Source organism: Sphaeramia orbicularis, chromosome 17 (genome assembly GCF_902148855.1).
Source record: "Sphaeramia orbicularis chromosome 17, fSphaOr1.1, whole genome shotgun sequence".
NCBI lineage: Eukaryota > Metazoa > Chordata > Actinopteri > Kurtiformes > Apogonidae > Sphaeramia > Sphaeramia orbicularis.
This window is the reverse complement of record NC_043973.1, coordinates 41922191-41942328: the sequence shown is the minus strand read 5'-3', so window position 1 is coordinate 41942328 and position 20138 is coordinate 41922191. Positions and strand designations below refer to the sequence as shown.

At 35.6% G+C, this 20138-nt stretch overlaps 3 protein-coding genes across 3 annotated transcripts; 2 read left to right on the top strand and 1 right to left on the bottom strand.

The window, feature by feature from the left end:
• Positions 1 to 1345: 1345 nt before the first annotated feature.
• On the bottom strand, positions 1346 to 4171 carry nedd8l (NEDD8 ubiquitin like modifier, like). Its single transcript, XM_030160270.1, has 4 exons — positions 4035 to 4171; positions 2024 to 2071; positions 1844 to 1926; positions 1346 to 1750 (listed from the first exon to the last, which is right to left on the bottom strand). Exons 1-4 carry the CDS (start codon positions 4050 to 4052, stop codon positions 1624 to 1626), a joined length of 276 nt encoding a protein of 91 aa, XP_030016130.1. The 5' UTR covers positions 4053 to 4171; the 3' UTR covers positions 1346 to 1623.
• Positions 4172 to 5106: 935 nt separating this feature from the next.
• Positions 5107 to 9495, top strand: zp3f.2 (zona pellucida glycoprotein 3f, tandem duplicate 2). The gene is made up of 9 exons (XM_030160639.1): positions 5107 to 5173; positions 5288 to 5472; positions 5559 to 5662; positions 5983 to 6074; positions 6389 to 6569; positions 8159 to 8264; positions 8331 to 8419; positions 9198 to 9289; positions 9374 to 9495. The coding sequence occupies exons 1-9, from the start codon at positions 5107 to 5109 to the stop codon at positions 9493 to 9495; spliced, it is 1038 nt and encodes a 345-aa protein (XP_030016499.1).
• A 2008-nt stretch (positions 9496 to 11503) lies between these two features.
• Positions 11504 to 18736, top strand: LOC115437695 (uncharacterized). The gene is made up of 9 exons (XM_030161003.1): positions 11504 to 11574; positions 11656 to 11822; positions 11903 to 12006; positions 12086 to 12174; positions 15990 to 16170; positions 17176 to 17281; positions 17368 to 17453; positions 17863 to 17954; positions 18672 to 18736. The coding sequence occupies exons 1-9, from the start codon at positions 11508 to 11510 to the stop codon at positions 18734 to 18736; spliced, it is 957 nt and encodes a 318-aa protein (XP_030016863.1). The 5' UTR covers positions 11504 to 11507.
• Positions 18737 to 20138: the final 1402 nt, after the last annotated feature.

The following is a 20138-nucleotide window of genomic DNA, read 5'->3' as shown; positions in this document are numbered from 1 at the left end:
TGTTTTTTTCAGGGTTGAAAGGAGCATACGTATTTATTTGTCATTCTCTTTTGTTCAGATACAAAAAGAAAATCCAGGAAATATGAGAACAGTTGTAAAAATGGACAAAAACTGAACTAAATGGGCTGTAAAAGTTCAAGTCACTATTTAGTGTGACTCCTGACCCCATGACATGTTAAGTATAAAGGAAGGTCACACTAAATCCAACCACTTTCATTTATAGAAGCTGTTTTTAACTGAAATTTGTTTTTTTCTTGCTGTATATACTTCATATATATCCAGATTGGATCTTAATACAGACTGACAAATGCATATGTGTGTAGGACTGGGCGATAAAACAATAACGATATATGTCGCGATATAAGTTTTCCTCAATAGAAATATGAGACATGCTTGATACAATAACGATAGAATTCATTTCTGTGTTTTGACAGACATGAGTACAGCCTATTGTAATTAAGTAGCGCCACACGGAACCAATCACACTAGAGCCACGTCAAGTTAGGTTGACGCACACAGTACAGGCGTAAGAGCAGCCGCAGCACACATGCTAATATTTGGGCTACAGCGGGAGGTAATGAGGGTTCCCTCAGGAGAAAATATGACCGAGAACTTGGGCAACTGGGTTACTGGGGGTGGGTGCAGTCCATGGGTATCGCGACACTAATACATGAAAGCCATATGACCATATAAGTGAAACTTGAGACACTTATAAGATGGGGTCAATAAATCTTAAGATGAGGGGGCTGGGTGGAGATGAATAAAGCATGGGAATAACACAGAACCGGGGGGGGTAATTCTAAGAGAGGGACAGACTTCTCCATAAGTACCACAATGTATGTATTTTTTTCTCTCTCTCTCTGTGATGTCTTCACAACTAACTTATGAGTAACGGAAAATTTAAGCTTGACAAAAAATAGTGATTTCATTTATATCGTGATACATCGATATCATCTATGAAAAAAACTATCATGATATATTTTTCCATATCGCCCAGCCCTATATGTGTGGTCATTAGAACTGTACTAAACCAACAAACCTGTCGGCCTTGGACTTTTCCACAGTACCGTACCGAAGTATACAGACTTAGAAACTGGAAAACTCATCTCATTTTCACCCCTTACTGGATGTCAGCTATGGTGCTCTAAAGATGACAGTGCAATCTGTACTAGACTGTTTCAGATCAATACTTACGCTACACTAAAGAAAAGACCAGGAGTATTCTGTCAGTTGTGTCTCTGAATCTTCTGTCTCATGTCATTTTCTAATAAAATCAGTTTTGTGAATCCTGAAATGTTCTTGTTTTGTGTGTGCATCGGGGAGGGGGGGGACGACGACACATGAATCAGCTTCAGCATTTATTCACAAGCAAAAAAGACCACAGTGTTCTCAAACTGTCTCTTGTACTGCGTGGGTGCCTGCATGAACAGATCGAATTCATAAAGCCAATGAGGGTTACAAAAAACATCTAGAAAGGAATCAAAACGTCCTTTTGTTGTTTGATTTTTGTTTTGCGTCGGGTCGGGAGCGTTGGGATTTTTCAGATCTCTGTGCTGTGACATAGTTAGACGGTGACGGACACCTAAAGCGTTGGCACTCGGCTGGGCCCGTGACGACAGCGACTCAGGACGAGGAGGGGGCGGGGTGTATGCAGGGCCGGTGGGTCGTCGCTCCTCCTCTTAACGCCAACACAAGATGCAGCACCGAGCCTCCTTGGATCTTATAATCTGCCGCTGTCTTCTCATCGTTCCTGAGGGAAACGAGACACAGCAAATAAAAACAAATCCATGATAGATGGGGAGAAATGCTTTCCATCTACTATAGATCCGTTTGAGGAGCTCACATCTGTTTTCCGCTGTAGATGAGTCTTTGCTGCTGAGGGGGGATTCCTTCCTTCTCCTCCACCCTTTCTTTAATTCGCTCCACCTTTACATTAAGACATTTTTATTAAAACCACGCCTTCAGATTGAGAAAAATGTGTTTCTTTACTGTGGTATTAAAGTAATTTATCGCATTCCATCACCTTGTCTGTGGGCTCAATGTCGATCTCTATTTCCTTTCCAGTGAGAGTCTGAAACATAAGATGCATTTTATTGCACAGAACCAGAAATAACAAAGAAGTGACACTATTGCATCAAACAACATAAATTTGAGTACAATGATACCAAAAACTGGTATCTGTAGCATAAAGACACTTAAAGACTCCTGTTAAAAGTGTATTATTTAAAAAGGCAATTATTCATTCACTATAACACCCTTACCACTAGGAATTGATTCTAAATATCTGTAACTTTTATTGCAAAATCTTTAAAAAGCCAGACAGGATATGTGTTGCAGAAGCCTGTAATTGAGTTCTTCCTTCTCATGAACATCTCAGATTTCCATAATATTGGCATTCTTCATAGAACACGTGTTTATTGGGCTTTCATTTCTACTTCAGATGTCCAAAACTGCATGTTTACTCTGTAGAAAGGGCATTCTGAACATCTGTAATAGAATTCTTACTATTTCAGATTTGTACAATCCAGCAGATATACACAAAATCATTCATGTTAGTGCAGCAACTTGATGCCAAAAACCTCTTTACACAATCCAAGTGTGTAGTAATAAAGAATGTGTATCCTGGAATTATGTTTCATCTCCAGTTCCTGGAGCCAAAAAATCAAATTAAAACAATGAATCAGCCAAAGCACTGAAAAAAATAATTTTAAGTTTTATAGTATTGTCCTCTATCTGTAATTACATTTTATTGGTCATAATTCTAATTGTAAATACCTTAATCTTTCTTTTTATAAGTCATGAAGCCAACTATGGATATAAATAGCAGAGATTGACAGTATAAAATATTCTATTTGTCCAGTTTTTTTTTAGCAGAAGTCGACACTAATTCTGCCTTTTAAGGCAAAAATAACTGGAATGATAAAAAATAAATAAATAAATTACATCCACTTAGATATTTACAGTTCATCTATTCAGTGATTTGGATACGATTATTTACTGATACATTTATTTAGATATTTATTGCTTTGACTGATATGTTTGGTTCCACAGTCATCAAGTTTCTAATGAAGCAAAAGATGATTTATTTCAGACATTAAAAATATATTTACTGTATCGAAACATTTGGGGCAACAGGCAGGGATGACATAGGTCTAATAAACATGGATCTGCTTTTTCTTGTTCTGAATTATTGTTTATTACTGTCATATCAGTCCATTTGTAGTACCTACAGAATTACCTTGGTTAGAATAAAAGAAAAATGGCAATTGTCAAACTACATGCATTTGCGTTTTTTTCTAGTTATAAATGGAATTCTAGATATCAGAAATAATATTTCTAGTTATAATCCCACATGTAGATGCAAGTAATGACATCTGTACTAAATTCTATGTACTGTGGATATTCAAATGACATTATCTGGAATGGCGAAGATCTAATAATTGCGGTAGCAATTATATATAATATATATATATAGTTATAATAAAGGACTTTTTCCCTGTAGGAATTCCACTGGATTATAAATATGTACTTGTGCAAATCTGAGACTGAAGTGAGTTAAAGTCATTGAAGATTTTTAAAATATTAAAAAAAAAAGGTTTACAGTGACACATCTCCAATATATAACCACCTATAATTTAGCTAATGTTAAAAACAGCTTGCCATAACATCTTTTGGCTAACTGCGTGCACAGTATTATATCTTAGTATATGTTAGTGTGACACCCGCCAAACACTTTGCTAACACTACAGGATACAGTATGAGAAAGCATGCTATCAGGTTACTAAGCAACTACAAGTCCTGTCAGTAAAGCACGTTTATTAGTACATGTCTGTTCATTTAATACTGGGGCAAAAGCGAAAATCTAGTTTACAGTTTATAGCTCAGGGTTTAAAAAAAAAAAAAAAAAAAAGCAGCCACGGCCCAAAAAATACTGAACGAACCGGTGAGTTAAATCATCGAGCTAAATTAGCAAACACCAGCAGCATAGAACGAGCCGCCGGAGAAACACAGAACTCGATAAAACACATCCTTACCTTCACTTTAATCAGCATGTTGAAAAAAGAATATACTACAGTCACAAACTAAATGAGCTCAGCTGATTTCTAGACAAAACAGTGGAGAACTGCCTGTCTGTGGTCCGGTCTGACTAGACTTTACTTCCTGGGTAACGCGATAAACCATCCGGACGCGACAAGACAAAGCATAAAGGTTCCGCTCTCAGGCAGATATCATTTCAGATCCCCAATTTTAATAATACTGATAGTACTAATAACGATGGATTTTATTAAGTTAGATTTGTGACGAAATGGCAGTGAAATGTATATGAAACCTCACAACCTGATTTGACAATGCCAATATCAGCCTTCACAACTGAGCTGGAAATAAAATAAAATAAAATAAAATAAAACACAAAATGTTGTTGTTGTTTTTTTTAATATTTCATTGTTACTCCTGTGTAACTTCTTATCTTGTCTGGCTATTGTCTTCTTGTTGTTTTGTTTTGGTTTGTTTTGTTTTGGTTTGGTTTGGTTTGGTTTGTTTTTTTGTTGTTTTTTTTTGTCTATCTCACCAACACAATTTATTGGATTCTGAGCTATGATTTTCTTGATTTTCTTTTTCTTAATTATGCAAACAAACAGACAAAAATGCATAAATAAAACAAACAACAACAACAACAACAACAAAAAATACTTGGATGTTAAGTTCAATTTATGTAGTTGATCAAGTCAAAATTAGTCATTTTACACAGATTAAAATATTACCAATAACTTTGCAGATTAGTCAGTTTTTTGTTTTTTGATGACAACAAAATGCTGAGAAATTCCATTTTACCTGAATTATTTACATGTATTACTATGATTAGTTTTACAACAGTCATTAAATATTCTAAATCAGTTGCCTGTTTAGGTCTGTAAGGGTTAAAATCAACCTGTCAAACTGAACATTTTTAACTTTCCATATGTGCTATAAAATATTAAAAATCCACAGCAGCATAAGTTGGACTTCAGTTCAGTTGTTTTGTTCTCACACACATGTGGTTCATTTAGCTAATTAGATAGGAACTCTATAAGTGCAACCCCTCCAGTCTGGTTGGATCATTTAGTCATGGTGCTTCATCTATGCCTTGGTGTGGTGTTCTTGGCTGTGTTTTCACCAGCCATTGCAGATCCAGGTATTATTATTAATATATATATATTTTTTACACATACTTAAAAAAAATCCAGCATGAAATCCACTTTTTATAGTTTTAACTCCAGACACTGAAACAATCACATTTTGTCCTTAGATATAACAGTGGTCTGTTCAAAAGACTCACTGAGGATCACATGGAGGATCCCTGAGAAGGCAGTCCCTGATGCAGCTCGTCTCTTCCTCGGAAACTGTTATCCCTCTAATCTGAATGTTGCGTCCACTGGAGAAGCAGACGTGGTTTTCAACTACACATTTTCTGACTGCAGATTTAAGAAACAGGTCATGTTAATGCAATATATATATATCTAAATTAATACACTTCAGATATGATGGTATCTTAATTGCATCTTTTTTCTCTCCTACAGGTGAAAGGAAAATACCTAATTTACAAAAATGAACTTAGCTTCAGGCCTAAGCCAAGGCCAAACCCTCCTGTCTATGTGTTCCCCATCCAGTGTGTTACCAGGAGGTAGGGTATCTTTTTCAATGATGTTTTTTTTTACTGATGAATTGTCAAAGTTTTAATTTTTTTAATCTGTGGAGGGCTTTGGGTCTATGGTGGCTATCTTATTGTTTGGTTTTGCCTAATTTGGGGGCTGTATTATTACAATATTGAGGTGATGGCTCAAAGAAATGCTAAACAAATCTGAAGTTAAAATTTCATTAAAACTAGATGACCCCTACTTAAAAAAAATTCCAACAATTTTTCTTTGGTTTAGATGCAAGGCCTAAGTTTTATGAAATGTTAGAAAAAAACATGCATATGATATGAAAAAAATGATATTTCAGATCCAATGCCTGGGTTCCTCACTTCCTGAACCCTGGATCAGGGTTATCTGAAGGTCGCAGCAGTTTAGTTTTCAACATGGCGCTCCTGAATGGTGAGTCAACGCACCACAGGAAAAATGTGAATTACTAAAGAATTAGAATTAGAATGTCTTTATTGTCATTGTACAGGTACAACAAAATTTAAAGTGCAATCCTCTTTAGGTGCCATAAAACTATCAATAACATATATAAAACTGTATAAAACTGAAAATATAAAAGAAAAACCCGACGGCATAAAGCAGCATAGAAAAGTGTCACTGTAAGTATAAAAAATGCATAAAACATCATCATATACACCTAGACAACATTCAGCATTTCTACACTTATGTTAGTGAGTCATGTTTGAAGTTTTGTGTTTGTCCTGCAGAGGATCTAACAGGTATTGCAAAAACCAACGTCGTTCCTCTGGGCTCGTTCATTGCGATATGGGCGGCAGTGGAGCAGAAGTCCCATCAACCCCTGCTTCTCCTAATGGAAGAATGTGTGGCGACTACGACCCTTGAGCTGCACACAAACACCCCACGATACCCTATCATCAGCAATCAAGGGTAGGATGCAGATGGTTAGTCTTTACACTGCACTGTTGTATTTTACTACTGTACATCTTTAATATTGTGCTTCCAATGTTACATAATGAGTGACTGCTTTCATCACTAAGAACATTGTCGATGGACCAAGCCTGAAATGATTTGTGCCGTTCAGTGTTATAAAAACTGATCCAAGTCAGGTCTGATCTGCACAAGAAAACCAGAGTTGTACCTTTTCTCTCTGCAGTGTGAACATAGCCTTAGACTAAGAAGCCTTATTCTGGACTGATAATATAATAAATGATGATAAATTACTATGAAAAGTTAAATGTATTTAGAAGTCGCCACTAAATTATTCTTGGATTAAAGACTCCTTGACTCAGTCTTATTTCTGAGCACACTTTATCAAATTTCATTTATCTGTCTTTTATTTTCTCTTTTTTTGTGATGGTGCAAGTTTTAAAGATATTTTTACACCTAAAAATTTGCTGCACGGTTCATGTTTTTGTCACATTGTGTCTTTGGTCCACTTCTTTTTTCGCATTGTAATTTTAGTTACGGACTACTGTGTTGTGTCTGTTGTGTGAATCTTTCTTTACAGATGGAAGTGTGCATGATGTCAGCATGTTATAAATGTACTAATTTTGTAAATCTTCCATTTTTCCATAATGTTTTCTTTTTTGCATGTTTTCTCAACAGTATTCTTAGCAGGTTTTATACCCCCCCACCCCCCCAGTCCTGATGTAATGACTTGGGTGTAAAAGTGCCCTAAACAGCTGAACCAACACCTCTAGTCTTTTTACTTTTTTGTACTTAAAGTGATGGCCAATCTAGATTAATGTGATGTCTTATAATTTTTCTCATAATTTTATATTACTTGCAGTTCTTTGAATAAAACTTATTCAAAGCATCAGTCTTGAATATGGTTAACCCATAAAGACCCAGTGCTACTTTTATCCAATCCAACTTTATTTGTAAAGCACTTTAAAACAACTGCAGTGGACCAAAGTGCTGTTTTTTGTGTCAGTTCCCAATGAAATTTTCTCTAAATCTAATCTTAAGTGATTTATCACCATTTATTATAATATTGTCTTCTGCATTTTGCATTTTGTCAGTATAAATCAGGTATTTTCCTATATCTAATCCACTGATCATGTAGATGTTCATAAAAGCTCAGACTGAAGTTGAGGGTCATTATATCAAAAACAGAGAAACCTGCAGAAAAAGTGACTTTCAATAAAATCTATCATTAACTGAACATAAACCAAGCATTTTCATCCACTGTCATTGATCAAACTCCATGGGTTTTACTGGTGAATCAGTGTTGTAGAAGATGACTGTTTCTACGGTATCTACAGTCTCTGAACATCCAAATGGGTCATATCTGATGACCGTGAAAAGATGACAAACTGCATTTTACACCAATTATTTACATGTATTGATAGGATTAGTGGATCAACAGGTAAACAGTTTAGATCAGTAGATGGTTTTGGTCAGTGATGGATGTTTAGGTCTTTATGGGTTAAAATGATCTCAACAGTCTAAATGTATTGAACTGAAGTGTCCCATAGACGCTCTGGCCTCGAACTAGCGGTGTTGCATTTCTTTAGATGTCTTCAGGAAAGTGTGAAGGGAAACGCCATGTTCCTGCCTCGATACCACTCGTCTGCACTCATCGTCTACCTGCAGTCCTTCAAACTGAACGATGGGGATGTGGTAAGAGAAGAAACTTTAATGTCATTAGAGTAAATAATTCAGCTTAACCTCTACTCTGATCCTCAGGTCTACATCCACTGCAAACTGGTTGCATGGGATCCTAATTCTCTAAGTGACAGTAGAAAGGCCTGCCATTATTCGAAGGAAAGTGAAAGGTGATGTATGTGTTATCCTGTGCAATGCTTTTTATTAAACAACAAACATAATATTGAGATGTGATTAGAAATGTACATCTGCAATATACTGTTGACATGAAACATTATCTACTCTGAGTTTACTGATGTTTTTTGTGGCTACTTTCCCATAAATAGCCTTTTATAGGCTCTCATTCTGTAATGCAAATGTGTTTATGAAATGGTTACCTGACTTCATAAAATTAAAGACTTTATTGAAATAAAAAATATACTTTCATGCAATGTTGGACAGACATGACTTTATTAAATGTATCTGACAGTTTGTAGGTCGTGTGATATTTGCACTCTACATTTGACTGTAATCACAGAAAATTAGAATGTTAAAAAAAATCTTTCATTCTTTGACTTGGATGCCTCTGCTGTTCATTTATCATAATCAGTTCATTCAATTTTCTAAATTACAAGCAGTTATGGCCAAAAAAGTGTCACAGTAATGTTGACCTTTGGTTAAAGCTAATCAGTTCATTCTTGAACAAAGCAAATGTTTGTGTCCGAAAAAGGTTAAGACAATAGATTTACAACAAACACATAAGGTCACAGCCTTGACCTTTGACCTGTGGCCACCAAAATCTTCTTTTTTCAGTTTCTTCTTTTGTCCAAGTGAACATTTGTTCCAAATGTTGTCTTTCTGTGAAACTGCTGATGTTGCATTTTAAAAGTAACGGGCATCATTGAACTGAACGCACCTTCTAATAGATACTGTTCATGCATCTAAAAACTAAACTTGTTTTTCTTCTAGTTGGGAACTACTGGACGACCCACTTCAGAGCTCCCTTTGTTGTAACTGTGACAATACCTGCGACAGACGAAAGAGGAGAGAAGTTGAAAATGGTACTTTTTTTTTTTCTCTTTAGATCAGATATTTCAAACTTTTTTTTCCTTCACTGAACTCATTTATTTTCTGTCCTGTGTCAGAATCCCACAGCCTAAGCTACAACTCTGTTGTTGGACCCCTGTTCATAGTGGATCGGTCTGACCTGAAGACAAAGAACAAATGGGTGGGGTCTGTCCCTGCAGCTGGTCCCCAGATGGAATAAGTCAGAGGTCATGGAAGGTTTTTCAGAAACACTGGACTTCAGATCATATCATGATTTTTAACTGGAAAAGCCCAAGGATGGCAGCAGCAGGTGGTTTTAAGTCGACATATCCAAGGACGTCATCTAGACTTAACCTGCACTGGTCATTTATACTAGTCTTTACACCATTCTTACACATTCTGTACAATAAACCCAGTGTGAGCCTATGTTTGGCTGTCTGACTTGCACAAACTGTTGAATTTACATCATGCAGGCTGTATAGTTGTCAATTAAAGTCATGTATATCTTGGTGGTTTTGACTTTGAAAACAACACTTGTGCCATCACACTTTATTTTTATTTATTTTTTTATTTCTCATTCTGAGTAAAAATAAAGAAGTTGAATGTTTCAGGAATTGCTTTCTTAAAGACATACCCCTAAAGAAACTGAATGGATGGATTATGGGTGTTAAGACTTTTCCCTTAAAGTTAGGTGTAGACCCAAGTAAAGGTTAATTATTTACACAGCATCTTGACCCTTAAGAACACCTCAACTGAAATTATCAGGAGTAGAAAAGAGGATGTAAAGAGTTTCTGATGTAGAGGAAAATAATGTAAAAGTGGATGGTGTTATAATGAACTAAAACTAAGATCTAAACCAAACTTAGAATTGGAACATAATCTTTCAAAAACAAAACAATTCAGCATAAACTAAAATGGAATTCAATTCCAGATAAAATTGATAGATTTGTTCCAGAAAGAATAAAATTATTTTTCACAGAACAGTTACATTTACATGTGAATGGTTTGGTTTTTTTGTTTTTTTTTTTTTGTTTTTTTTTGTGCTTCTGTCAATTTTTTTTTAACCCTTGAAGACCCAGAACTCTTGTGGTCATTCCAAAGTGCATCCTTTCATTACTAAATATCAGGTATTTTCCAATATTAAATTCACTTACCATGGAGATATTCATAAAAGCTTAGAAAAATGTCAAGGATAATTATATAAAAACAGAGAAAACTGAGGGAAAAGTTACCTCTTAAGCAAAATATATTAACTGAAAAAAAAAAAAAAAAAACATCATCTACAACCGCTGTAAGTGTCAAACTATGGTTTTTACTGGTGATTCAATGTTGCAGAAGATAGATGATGGTGTTTCCAAGGTAACTACGGAGGCTCTGAACATCCAAATGGGTCATATCTGATGACCATGAAAAAATGACAAACTGCATTTTACACCAACTATTTACATCAGGGGTCTCAAACTCAGATCCTCGAGGGCCGGTATCCTGCATGTTTTAGTTGTTTCCCCCTTCCAGCACACCTGACAGTCGTTATCAGGCTTCTGCAGAGCTTGATGGTAGACTTATCATTTGAATCAGGTGTGTTGGAAGAGGGATACATCTAAAACATGCAGGATAGTGGCCCTCAAGGACCGGAGTTTGAGACCCCTGATTTACATGTACTGATAGGATCGGTGTTTCAAAAGTTATTAAACATTTTCAATCATTATACTTTTGATCACCAGGAGCTGTTTGCCTTTACTTTCTTAGTGCCATGTCTTGTTTCTCATTTTTCTGGTTGCAATATTTTTAATTTTTTTTTTCATGTAAATAAGTGTGCCTTTTTACTGTTAATTGTTGCAGCCTTGTAATTCTTGCACTAAACCGGAGAGCTCTACCTCAATTTCGTTGTGCTTGGTACAATGGCAATAAAGAGATTCTGATTCATATTTCTCCTCCTCAGGGGCTCAAATTCTGTCCATTTATTTTTATTTTCTGTGTCTCAGCACCATTGAATATGACAGTTTACCTAAATGTGTTATCTGAGAATTTTAATGAATAGAAAATTAAACAAACTGAATGATTCTAGTGCTACATGGTGGATGTGACGTCATGGGTTAATGAACGCAGCTGAGGTGCTTTACTCACAACAGGTGAAAGCGTTTGTCTTTAATTGGTTTCTTCCAAACAGGATGAAGTAAAGCAGGTAGCAGCAGTATCAGTAGGAAGAGTGTGAGCAGTGTGTTTTCAGTCATGATGGCTTTCTTTGTGCTTCGTGCTCTGCTTTTCACCCTCACTGCTGCCTTTTCAGTACATGCAGGTAACATTAACTCAGACTCTGGGGATCAGTCATGTATTTGTCAGTATCACGCCTGATTATCTGGTGTTGTTTCCATTACAGACATGAAACTGGACTGCCAGCGTGACTTCATATCTCTGGTGTGGACAGACCGCAGATATCAGGTCGATACCTCCCTCTTTCGTCTCGGTAACTGTTTCCCCACCAGTTTATCGGCTACAGAAGCTGTTTTCAAAGTGCAGCTCAATGACTGTAATTCTGTGAGAGCGGTGAGTTGTCTGCTTCATGGGAATGGTGATGTTTTTTCCTCTCACATCCTTCAGTTGAGTGATACTTCTCTTTTTTACAGGTTTCTGGAGGTCAGATTGTGTACAGTAATAATCTCACCTACGTCTCTTCTCCTGATTCTCACATACAAGGCTTCACCATCCCGGTGGTTTGTGAGTATGAGAGGTGGGTGGTGTTTTTCCTTTTATGAAACAGGTGAATTTAATAAGACTTGGACTGTTCTTATTCTGTTCTACTTTTCCAGGCCTAAAGACTGGTATCGTCAGATGTATGATCCTGTCTTTAACACACATGGTCTGGGAGAACTGGTCTTCCACATTGGACTAATGAACGGTGAGTGTTCAGGTTTCAGAAAAAGTTTCAATGGAAAACGACAGAGTTATTATAGTTTGTCTAGTCTGTTTTTTTTTTTTTTTTTTTTTTTTTTTTTTTAATTTGATGTAGTTTTGAATGACTGACTGGGTTTTTACCCCTCACTTAACTTGGGGCTGAAAGGGTATTGTAGAAATAATGACAACAACTTCATTTATATAGCACCTTTCAAAACTGAGCTCACAAAGTGCTTTGACAGACAAAGCAGAAGGGCACAACAGCAGAATTAAAAACATCATAAACAACACAATAAACATGTACAGCAAACATGAAAACATGACTAAATTTGAATGTATTGTAGTGGGGAGGGCAGAAATAACATAATATGATGACATAACATGATCAACCCTCCGGTATCCGGGTGTGCCTTTTAAGCACATTTTACACTTCGTTTTAAAAAACTTCATATTATTTTTCTCAATTTAAATAAGGTTAGAATTCAAAAGTTGTTCATTTTTGCATGATCTTTAAAATTCTGGCCACCAACTAAAATTTGCACATTGTAAACAAAAGAAAATTACAAGACGAGCATCTGTCTCCCAAGTGTGCCTAAAACGCACTATTTCTCCCATTTGATATGTATGATTAGGGCTGACCTTGATTTACTAAAATAAAATAAAATCAGAGCAGAAAAATAAATCAATATATAGTATTTAATAGTTTGATTTATACGTGTGTATTTTATGCACACTTGGTGACAGATGGTAGTATTTTTGAACATTTGATCTAGCGCCAAAAATAATAATGCACATAAACCATTGTCGGAGTTAACATTGACATATGCCAGGCTGCAAAAATCAAATAATGTGATCCACTTTTTATGTAGTATATTGAAAAAAAATATTTTTTTTGTTTATTGCATCCAAAAAAAATGATTTGTTTACATTACAAACACGGCATTTAAAGGGTTAAAACATCTGACAATTATTGAGTATTTGGTATTTTTATTTACGGCTCAAGTTGATGAAATAGAAAAAAGTATAAAAGAATTAAAAACAAACTTTACAAAAAAATTTTTGACATTATTCCACAAGTGTGCGAAAAAGGCACACTTGGTGCTTAGTAAGGGTTTTGCTGGACAGGATCCCGGAGGGTTAAATATTCAAACATTAAAAAGAGACATCACATAAAGGCAAGTCTATAAAAATGGGTTTTTAAGAAGTGATTTAAAAGATATTACCGATTCCGCAAGCCATTTCTCCTCGGGCAGGCAGTTTCAAAGTCGAGGGGCCCTGATGGAGAAGGTGTGGTCACCTTTCAATTTAAACCTCGACCTTGAAACAGCCAGGAGCCCTCTGCCCGAGGATCTAAGGCTGCGTACTGGCTCATAATTGACTAGCATGTCAGTTATATAGCTAGTGGCCAGGTCCATTCGGGCTTTAAAAGTGATCAGTAAAATCTTAAAATCAATTCTAAAATGTACAGGAAGCCAGTGAAGTGAAGCCAAAATAGGGATGATGTGATGCTGTCTGTTAAAATCAGTGAGAATTGTAATGATTTTGTCATCTGTCTGTCCATTCAACAACGTAATCACATTATCTGAAGAATGCATTGACACATTTGCACCAATTTTATGCTGTGAATGCATCTTGGCATGGAGCAGAAGCCTATTGAAAATAAATGACCTTGACCTACTTTTTCAAGGTCAAATGGTGACATGTCCCTTCAACGACCTAATGGCATTATCTGAAGAATGCATTGAGATTTGCGCACCAAATTTACACAAAGACAATCTAATGTAAATTATAGGGGAGTAGCTTTCAGCAGAATCTTGCCTTATATTTGGCCGAGGGGGTTTAAAAGTGCGCTGCACATTATGTTTAGTTCTGATATTCTGAAAAGTCTTGATTTACACATCCCAAAGGAGGTAGAATGAGCATGACATAAATATTACTTATAATAAAAGTATCACTGTTAGTTTTATGTACCGTGATGATGAAATAAATCAGCAAGTTTGTTTATTTAGACTGAGCAGAAATTGAACTCATTTGCAACATAACTGGAAATGAATGATTAGCACCAACATCTGACACAAAATAATCTCACAAATGATGGAAAAAATAAAATACAATTCAGTAAAAAGGTTTAAAACATAAAATAGAAGCAGCAAAACCAAAAGCTAGAAGCCAAAAGTGTGAACCTTAACCCTTTCATGCACGAATTATGAGAACCTTAATCAAATTTTTTTCCTGAGTGTTTTATTCCTCTTTATGTATGAAAAAAACAATGGCGTTGAAAAATTTCTTCTGAAAATAAATAAAAATAATAAAATAAAATAAAAAATAATTTAAAAAAATTTAAAAATGCATAAAAAAAATAATGAAAAACAAAAATTTTTATGAACCTATTTTTCATTAAGCTGCAAAAATGTCCACTCAGCTGGATACCACACGTTTAATTTTTGATGCACAGAAACATGAATTTAGTGATAAATTGTGTGAAAACTATGGGGAGGGCTTGTGATTCTGGCGGTTTATGCTCAGGAGAGATCTACAAATTGTTACCAATTCATGTCAGAAAAGACATGTAGTGTCTTAAAACTTTAATAAAGATATGTGTGAAAAAAAAACAAACGAAAAGAACAACAAAATCCATGAATGTACAAGAGAATAGCTGTCCACTGTAGTGACCAGTATGCATGAAAGGGTTAAATTGTCAAAATATCATAATTTTTGTACTGCTGTTCATCTGAGACGCTTAATAAACTGACACAAAGTGATTAAATAAAAGCGACATTATTATGATATTATATGCTGACGTTGGCTAAAATCATGTATATTAATTAAACTTTAACTAGGTTTAGTAAAGAATCTGAATATAATAGAGTAGGTTTGAATGTGTAAAATAAGTGTACTCATTTCAAAGGTTGTTTCACTCTTTATGTATGTATTTGCATTATATTACTCCAAGCCAAATTTTATAACAAGTTTAATTTCTTTAAAAATTAGATGGCTAATTTGATAACTGAAAGCAATTCTATCTACTGAACATAAAGAAAACATATAAACAGAAGATCAAAATGTTAAAGTTCAGAGAGCACAAGGTACGCGAGGCAATTAAAAATATTTCAATAAGTAAATGAATGGCATTGTGATTACATTGCTCTAGTCTGGCATTAGAATGGACTGAAATTTAGAGCAGTTGGAATAAATTAAGGCTGTGATGGGAGTAAAGATGCACTTCATTTATCCCAACATGGAAATCCATTTGGCACTTGCTGCCAAAATAAAATAAAGTAGGTCTATTTAATTTATTATTTATAGTTTAATGGTCACATCAGTAAAGGTTCATTAATACAGACACAAAACTTTTTCCCTAGATTTTCAAAGGTCTTAGGTTCTGTCTAACTCTTGCATTTATCATAAGAAGTTATTTGTTTCATGTTATTTATTCCATATCATCCATAGGAAAGAAAGGGGGGAAGATACTGAAGAATATAAGCATTTGTGGGAAAACATGGCCACACAGGACAACATGTTAGAGCTCATAGTGTTATAAAGTTTTTCAAACAAATATGGAATTTCAGATTACTTTGGACCATCTTCATTATACCTCTGCAAGTGATGACGATGACAAGCCCCAATTATCTTTAAAAAAAAAATAAAAAATTATTTGCTGTAAACTGGATTTGAAAAAAAAAAAAAAAGGTTTCGTCAGGTTTTGATGATCTTCATATGGATTTGATTCGTACTAATCAAATGTATAATAGTAGAGAACATCCTGCTCTTGTAGTCTGTCACTGACCACTATAACCCTGGTCATCTTTGTTGCTCTAGAGGATTTCTCGGGTCCGGCTGAATCGACAGCTTTTCCTCTGGGCTCCATTATTCCAATCATGGCCAGTGTGGAGCAGAGATCCCATCAGCCACTGCTTCTGCTTCTGGAGGAATGTGATGCTACAAACACACCAGAGCTGTCACCTGAAAGCAGCGTACACACAATAATCACCAATAAAGGGTAGGATGTTACACTTCATCGCCAATTTTTTTTTCTCAAAACTGTAAAAACCTGAGTGATAGCCTAAGAATCATGAATCTGTTAGTCTGTCCGTGATTAGGCACCTGAATCACTTCCCTCACAGTGAACAACTTCAATGTACTCCACCACAAACACTCCATTTGTTTACATACCAAACTTAAATGAAACTGTCACTTGGGTTTTTTTGGAATTCCACGCAGCCGCAGTAGTAAGAAACAATGAAGCCATTTCTGTGTTTGTTGCATCTACGGCCTGACTGCGGCTGTGTGGAATTCCGGAAAAACCCAAGTGACTTTCGGTTTGGTATGTAAACAAATGGACTGTTTGTGATGGAGTACACTTCAAAGTTGTTCACCATGAAGGAAGTGATTCAGGTGCATAATCTCAGAAAGATTGATTCGTGATACTTCGGCTTTCACTCGGGTTTTTACAGTTTTGATGAAAAATTGGTGACGAAAGTCATACGCAGCTTTAACCCTGTAAAGCCTGAACCATTAAATCAGACAGAAAATTCCAGTGCTTTGAAACTGGAGCCTTTATTGGTCCTTCTGAACAACCCAAAAAAAAATTTCAAATATCAATTTTCATGTATGAGTTTAAATTTTGTATCATATTTGATACATCAGGTCTCAATGCTCAGATATTATTTTTGAACAAACAAAAATATAACACAAACTTGTCTAACTAATTGATAATTTCTTTTCAAAATTGGCAAAGTTCTACCTCCTTCCTCATTAATGACAGTCTTGTAGTGTCACTGGAAAGGCCTCTGAACAAATTTGTCCACCCGGTGGATTATCTGTGTATTGCATGTATCTAATTGTATACATCAGATTTTAAGAAAAAAATATCACACTGATCATATAGAGGGCTTCAAAACTCATGTATCAAATATGATACATTTGACGTTGTAGGGTTAAAATTTGCTTCAGTGCACAGGTTTGACAGTGACAATCTATAATCACAAACTTGTGTAACTTGCAGGTGTTTTGTCGATGGGAAAATTTCTCGTTCAAAGTTTGAACCAAGGCAAAAGTCATCAGAAATCCAGATGTCCCTTCAAGCTTTTAGGTTTGCTCAAGGAGAAGAGGTAATTTTACAATGTTTCACATGAGTAGCCCATGCTTATTTATCTGTAATCCATAGAATGTTTTCACTTTTCATCTTACTTCGTAGGTATTCCTTCACTGCAAACTTGTAGCTTGGGATCTGAACGGTCTTGACAACACGAAGAAGGCCTGCAACTATAACAAAGAGCAAGGGTACTGTATTTAATGAGGTTCTGAAGTTATACAGCAATTTTTAAACTTTCGTTTAGTCTCAGAATATATTGATGTAAACGAACAGTGAGAAGAGCCATAAAAGGGAGAAAAATGGGTAAATAATGGCAATAAATGTAATTTTTAAAAAGTCTAAACTGTAAAACAACTGAATTGGAAACTAGAACAGTAGCTGCAATGTGTGAAATATGTAGTAAATTTAACTGTGTGCAGAAAAAACAAATGTTCAAAGATTATACTTAAATCTACATTAATCATTTAGAATTTAATTATACTGTCAGGATGCCATCATTAGTAACAGCATTTTTATGGTGGACTTGGGACAATATCAAACTACTCCCACTCATATGGTGAAATGTGATCCACACATCATTCTGGATTCTATTCTCAGTTGGGAACTGCTGGACAACCCTGCATTTAGTCATTTATGTTACTGCTGTGACTCCAGCTGCTTATCAAGGAAGACGAGGAGCGCGGTGCCAGGTATTTACAGTCAATGTCAAACAAAATCCAAGACTTGCCTCTGAATGCATTGTTAGAAAAACTGTCAGAACTCTGAAAGTAGGCTGTTAAGTTGTTTTTCAGTCTTTAATTCAGACTGAAAAACATCCCTAAACCCTGTAGAACTTCATATGGTTCAACTATTGCTCCATGAGTTCATGCACTTTCAGTTTCAAGTAGTTGACATCGACCTTGAGCCTCAAATCTTTTCTGTTCATTCTTGCCTTCAGGTAAATGTTTCTGCCAAGCTAAAGTGGCTGTTGGTTCTCTCACTCCATTCACACCTAAAGTGGATATGAAATCCTGAAACAGCTCACTGTGGTTTCTCAAATTAAACATCATGAATGTTAGATCCTTTATGCTTTCTAGCATCAGAATCTAGGGCATCTTAGACTGATTGTTAATTCTGTTCTGTTTTGGCTTTCTTTGCACTGATGGGGGAGAGTGAATTATCAATGAAATATGTTGGTATCATAACAATCAATTCTGAACTAAATATTATTGCAATTAATGCCAGAAAAATCAGCTCAGGATGGTGTGAAGGAGGCAGATACTGTTTTAGTATGTTGAACAGCATATTATCAGACTAAGTAAATTAAACAGAGGTATAGTGTTGTTGCTCAGTAGTAAAGGCAGGAGTAAAAGAATGAATCACTAAAGTTTTCTCCTCCTTTTGCTGTCTTAAAGTGTTTTCGACAGATGAACATAGAATAGCACACAAGGCAGTTCTTGGTCCCCTTACCATTACTGATGAAAATTCCTGAAACGCCTTTTAAGGTTGTATAAATCATAATTTCTAATATAATATAAATGTATCCTCAGTTGTTGGCTTTATACTTAACCTCTTTTATTCTCCCAACAGATATGGATTCATCTTTGGACCTCACCATTTCAGTCTACAGTGGTTTTATATTGAAGTTGAAATAACTCTGGAGCTCAGCGCTTGCTCAGTTGCTTGCATTAGAGATGTCATGTAGGCATTAAAGATGTATCCAAAAGACTTTAAGAAAGCTCAAGTTATTACACTTGTCTGTCTGGATGGATATTGAGTAACTGTCCGGGACTCCTGTGGAATGGGCAACCATATTAAATGTATTTGTCATGAAGCTCAACAACTCAACTCGTATCCCTCTAGGTTGAGTTTGGTGACTTCTGTGGGTCTCAGTGTCTTGTAACCTGCATTTTATCTTTAACTCAATTGGGAAAACCACAAATCAGGTTGGAGTTCTTGCACCTGTATGTGTACAGTAATGTCTGCCATTCAACACCCAGTATGAGTCAGGAAAAATCCTTTAAAAAAGAAACAAAAAAAAAACTTTGGCAAGCAAACAAGTCTGTAGCAAGACCCACAGAGGAGGGATCCCTCTTCTAGGATGAATAGTGCAATTGGTGTGCATGCACACATTTACAAAAATGCCACTGTCTGCATATTGCATACAATATAGCCGATGAATTATATTAATCTGCATCTAGTCCTGTAGTAATCTATAGCACCTGTGCTTGCTAGCTGATTATGTAGTCTATTCTTTGCCATATCTAAATGCACTGATACCACTTATAACTGAATAAAAAGGTCAAAAGGGCAGTGGATGACTAATCTAGAAAATGAAGACCCAGCAAGTTGTGGGGTGTTTTGCAGTTTGTTTTTTTGTACTTCAAACAGTGAAAGGCCTTCGAGAGGATTCACATGGACAAATAAACATTTACTGGAACAAAAAGGTCAAGGTCATGGAGACAGCAAATGTTTTTATTTCCCACTTTCACATCCATCCATGTTCACTTATCTTGTGTGAAACATCCGAAGTGGTTGATGTGTTTCTTTACCGAGGATATACAGTTGAAATTGCCTTTAAAAATTCATAAATGGTTGTTTCAATTAAAATATTGACTAAAATATTAACAACTGAACTATGTCTTGTGTAGTGATTTTTTTTTTTTTTTTTTTTTTTTTGTATTATTGAACAGGATTTTTTTTTTTCTGCCATGTAATGTTTGTTTTCAACACTGGTCAGACTTTTAGACCTTTAGATGCTCTTGTGACGGTCAGTTGAGGCAGCGAATCATATTACAAGAAAAGGCGGGTCTTGACTCAGATCCGCCAATCAGACAACAGGACGTGCAGAGACGATGGCGCTAATCTGAAGAGTGAAACTTCACTGTTCTGAT

Excerpts from the sequence above, each read along its gene's own strand:
- nedd8l (XM_030160270.1), bottom strand. Across the intron at positions 1,927-2,023 it reads ACATTGAGCCCACAGACAAG|GTGGAGCGAATTAAAGAAAG; the intron begins GTGATGGAATGC and ends CTTAATGTAAAG. Across the intron at positions 1,751-1,843 it reads ATCTACAGCGGAAAACAGAT|GAACGATGAGAAGACAGCGG; the intron begins GTGAGCTCCTCA and ends CGTTTCCCTCAG.
- zp3f.2 (XM_030160639.1), top strand. The coding sequence starts at position 5,107 with ATGGTGCTTCATCTATGCCTTGGTGTGGTGTTCTTGGCTGTGTTTTCA. Across the intron at positions 5,663-5,982 it reads ATCCAGTGTGTTACCAGGAG|ATCCAATGCCTGGGTTCCTC; the intron begins GTAGGGTATCTT and ends ATGATATTTCAG. Across the intron at positions 8,420-9,197 it reads TATTCGAAGGAAAGTGAAAG|TTGGGAACTACTGGACGACC; the intron begins GTGATGTATGTG and ends TTTTTCTTCTAG.
- LOC115437695 (XM_030161003.1), top strand. The coding sequence starts at position 11,508 with ATGATGGCTTTCTTTGTGCTTCGTGCTCTGCTTTTCACCCTCACTGCT. Across the intron at positions 12,175-15,989 it reads CCACATTGGACTAATGAACG|AGGATTTCTCGGGTCCGGCT; the intron begins GTGAGTGTTCAG and ends TTGTTGCTCTAG. Across the intron at positions 17,454-17,862 it reads AACTATAACAAAGAGCAAGG|TTGGGAACTGCTGGACAACC; the intron begins GTACTGTATTTA and ends TTCTATTCTCAG.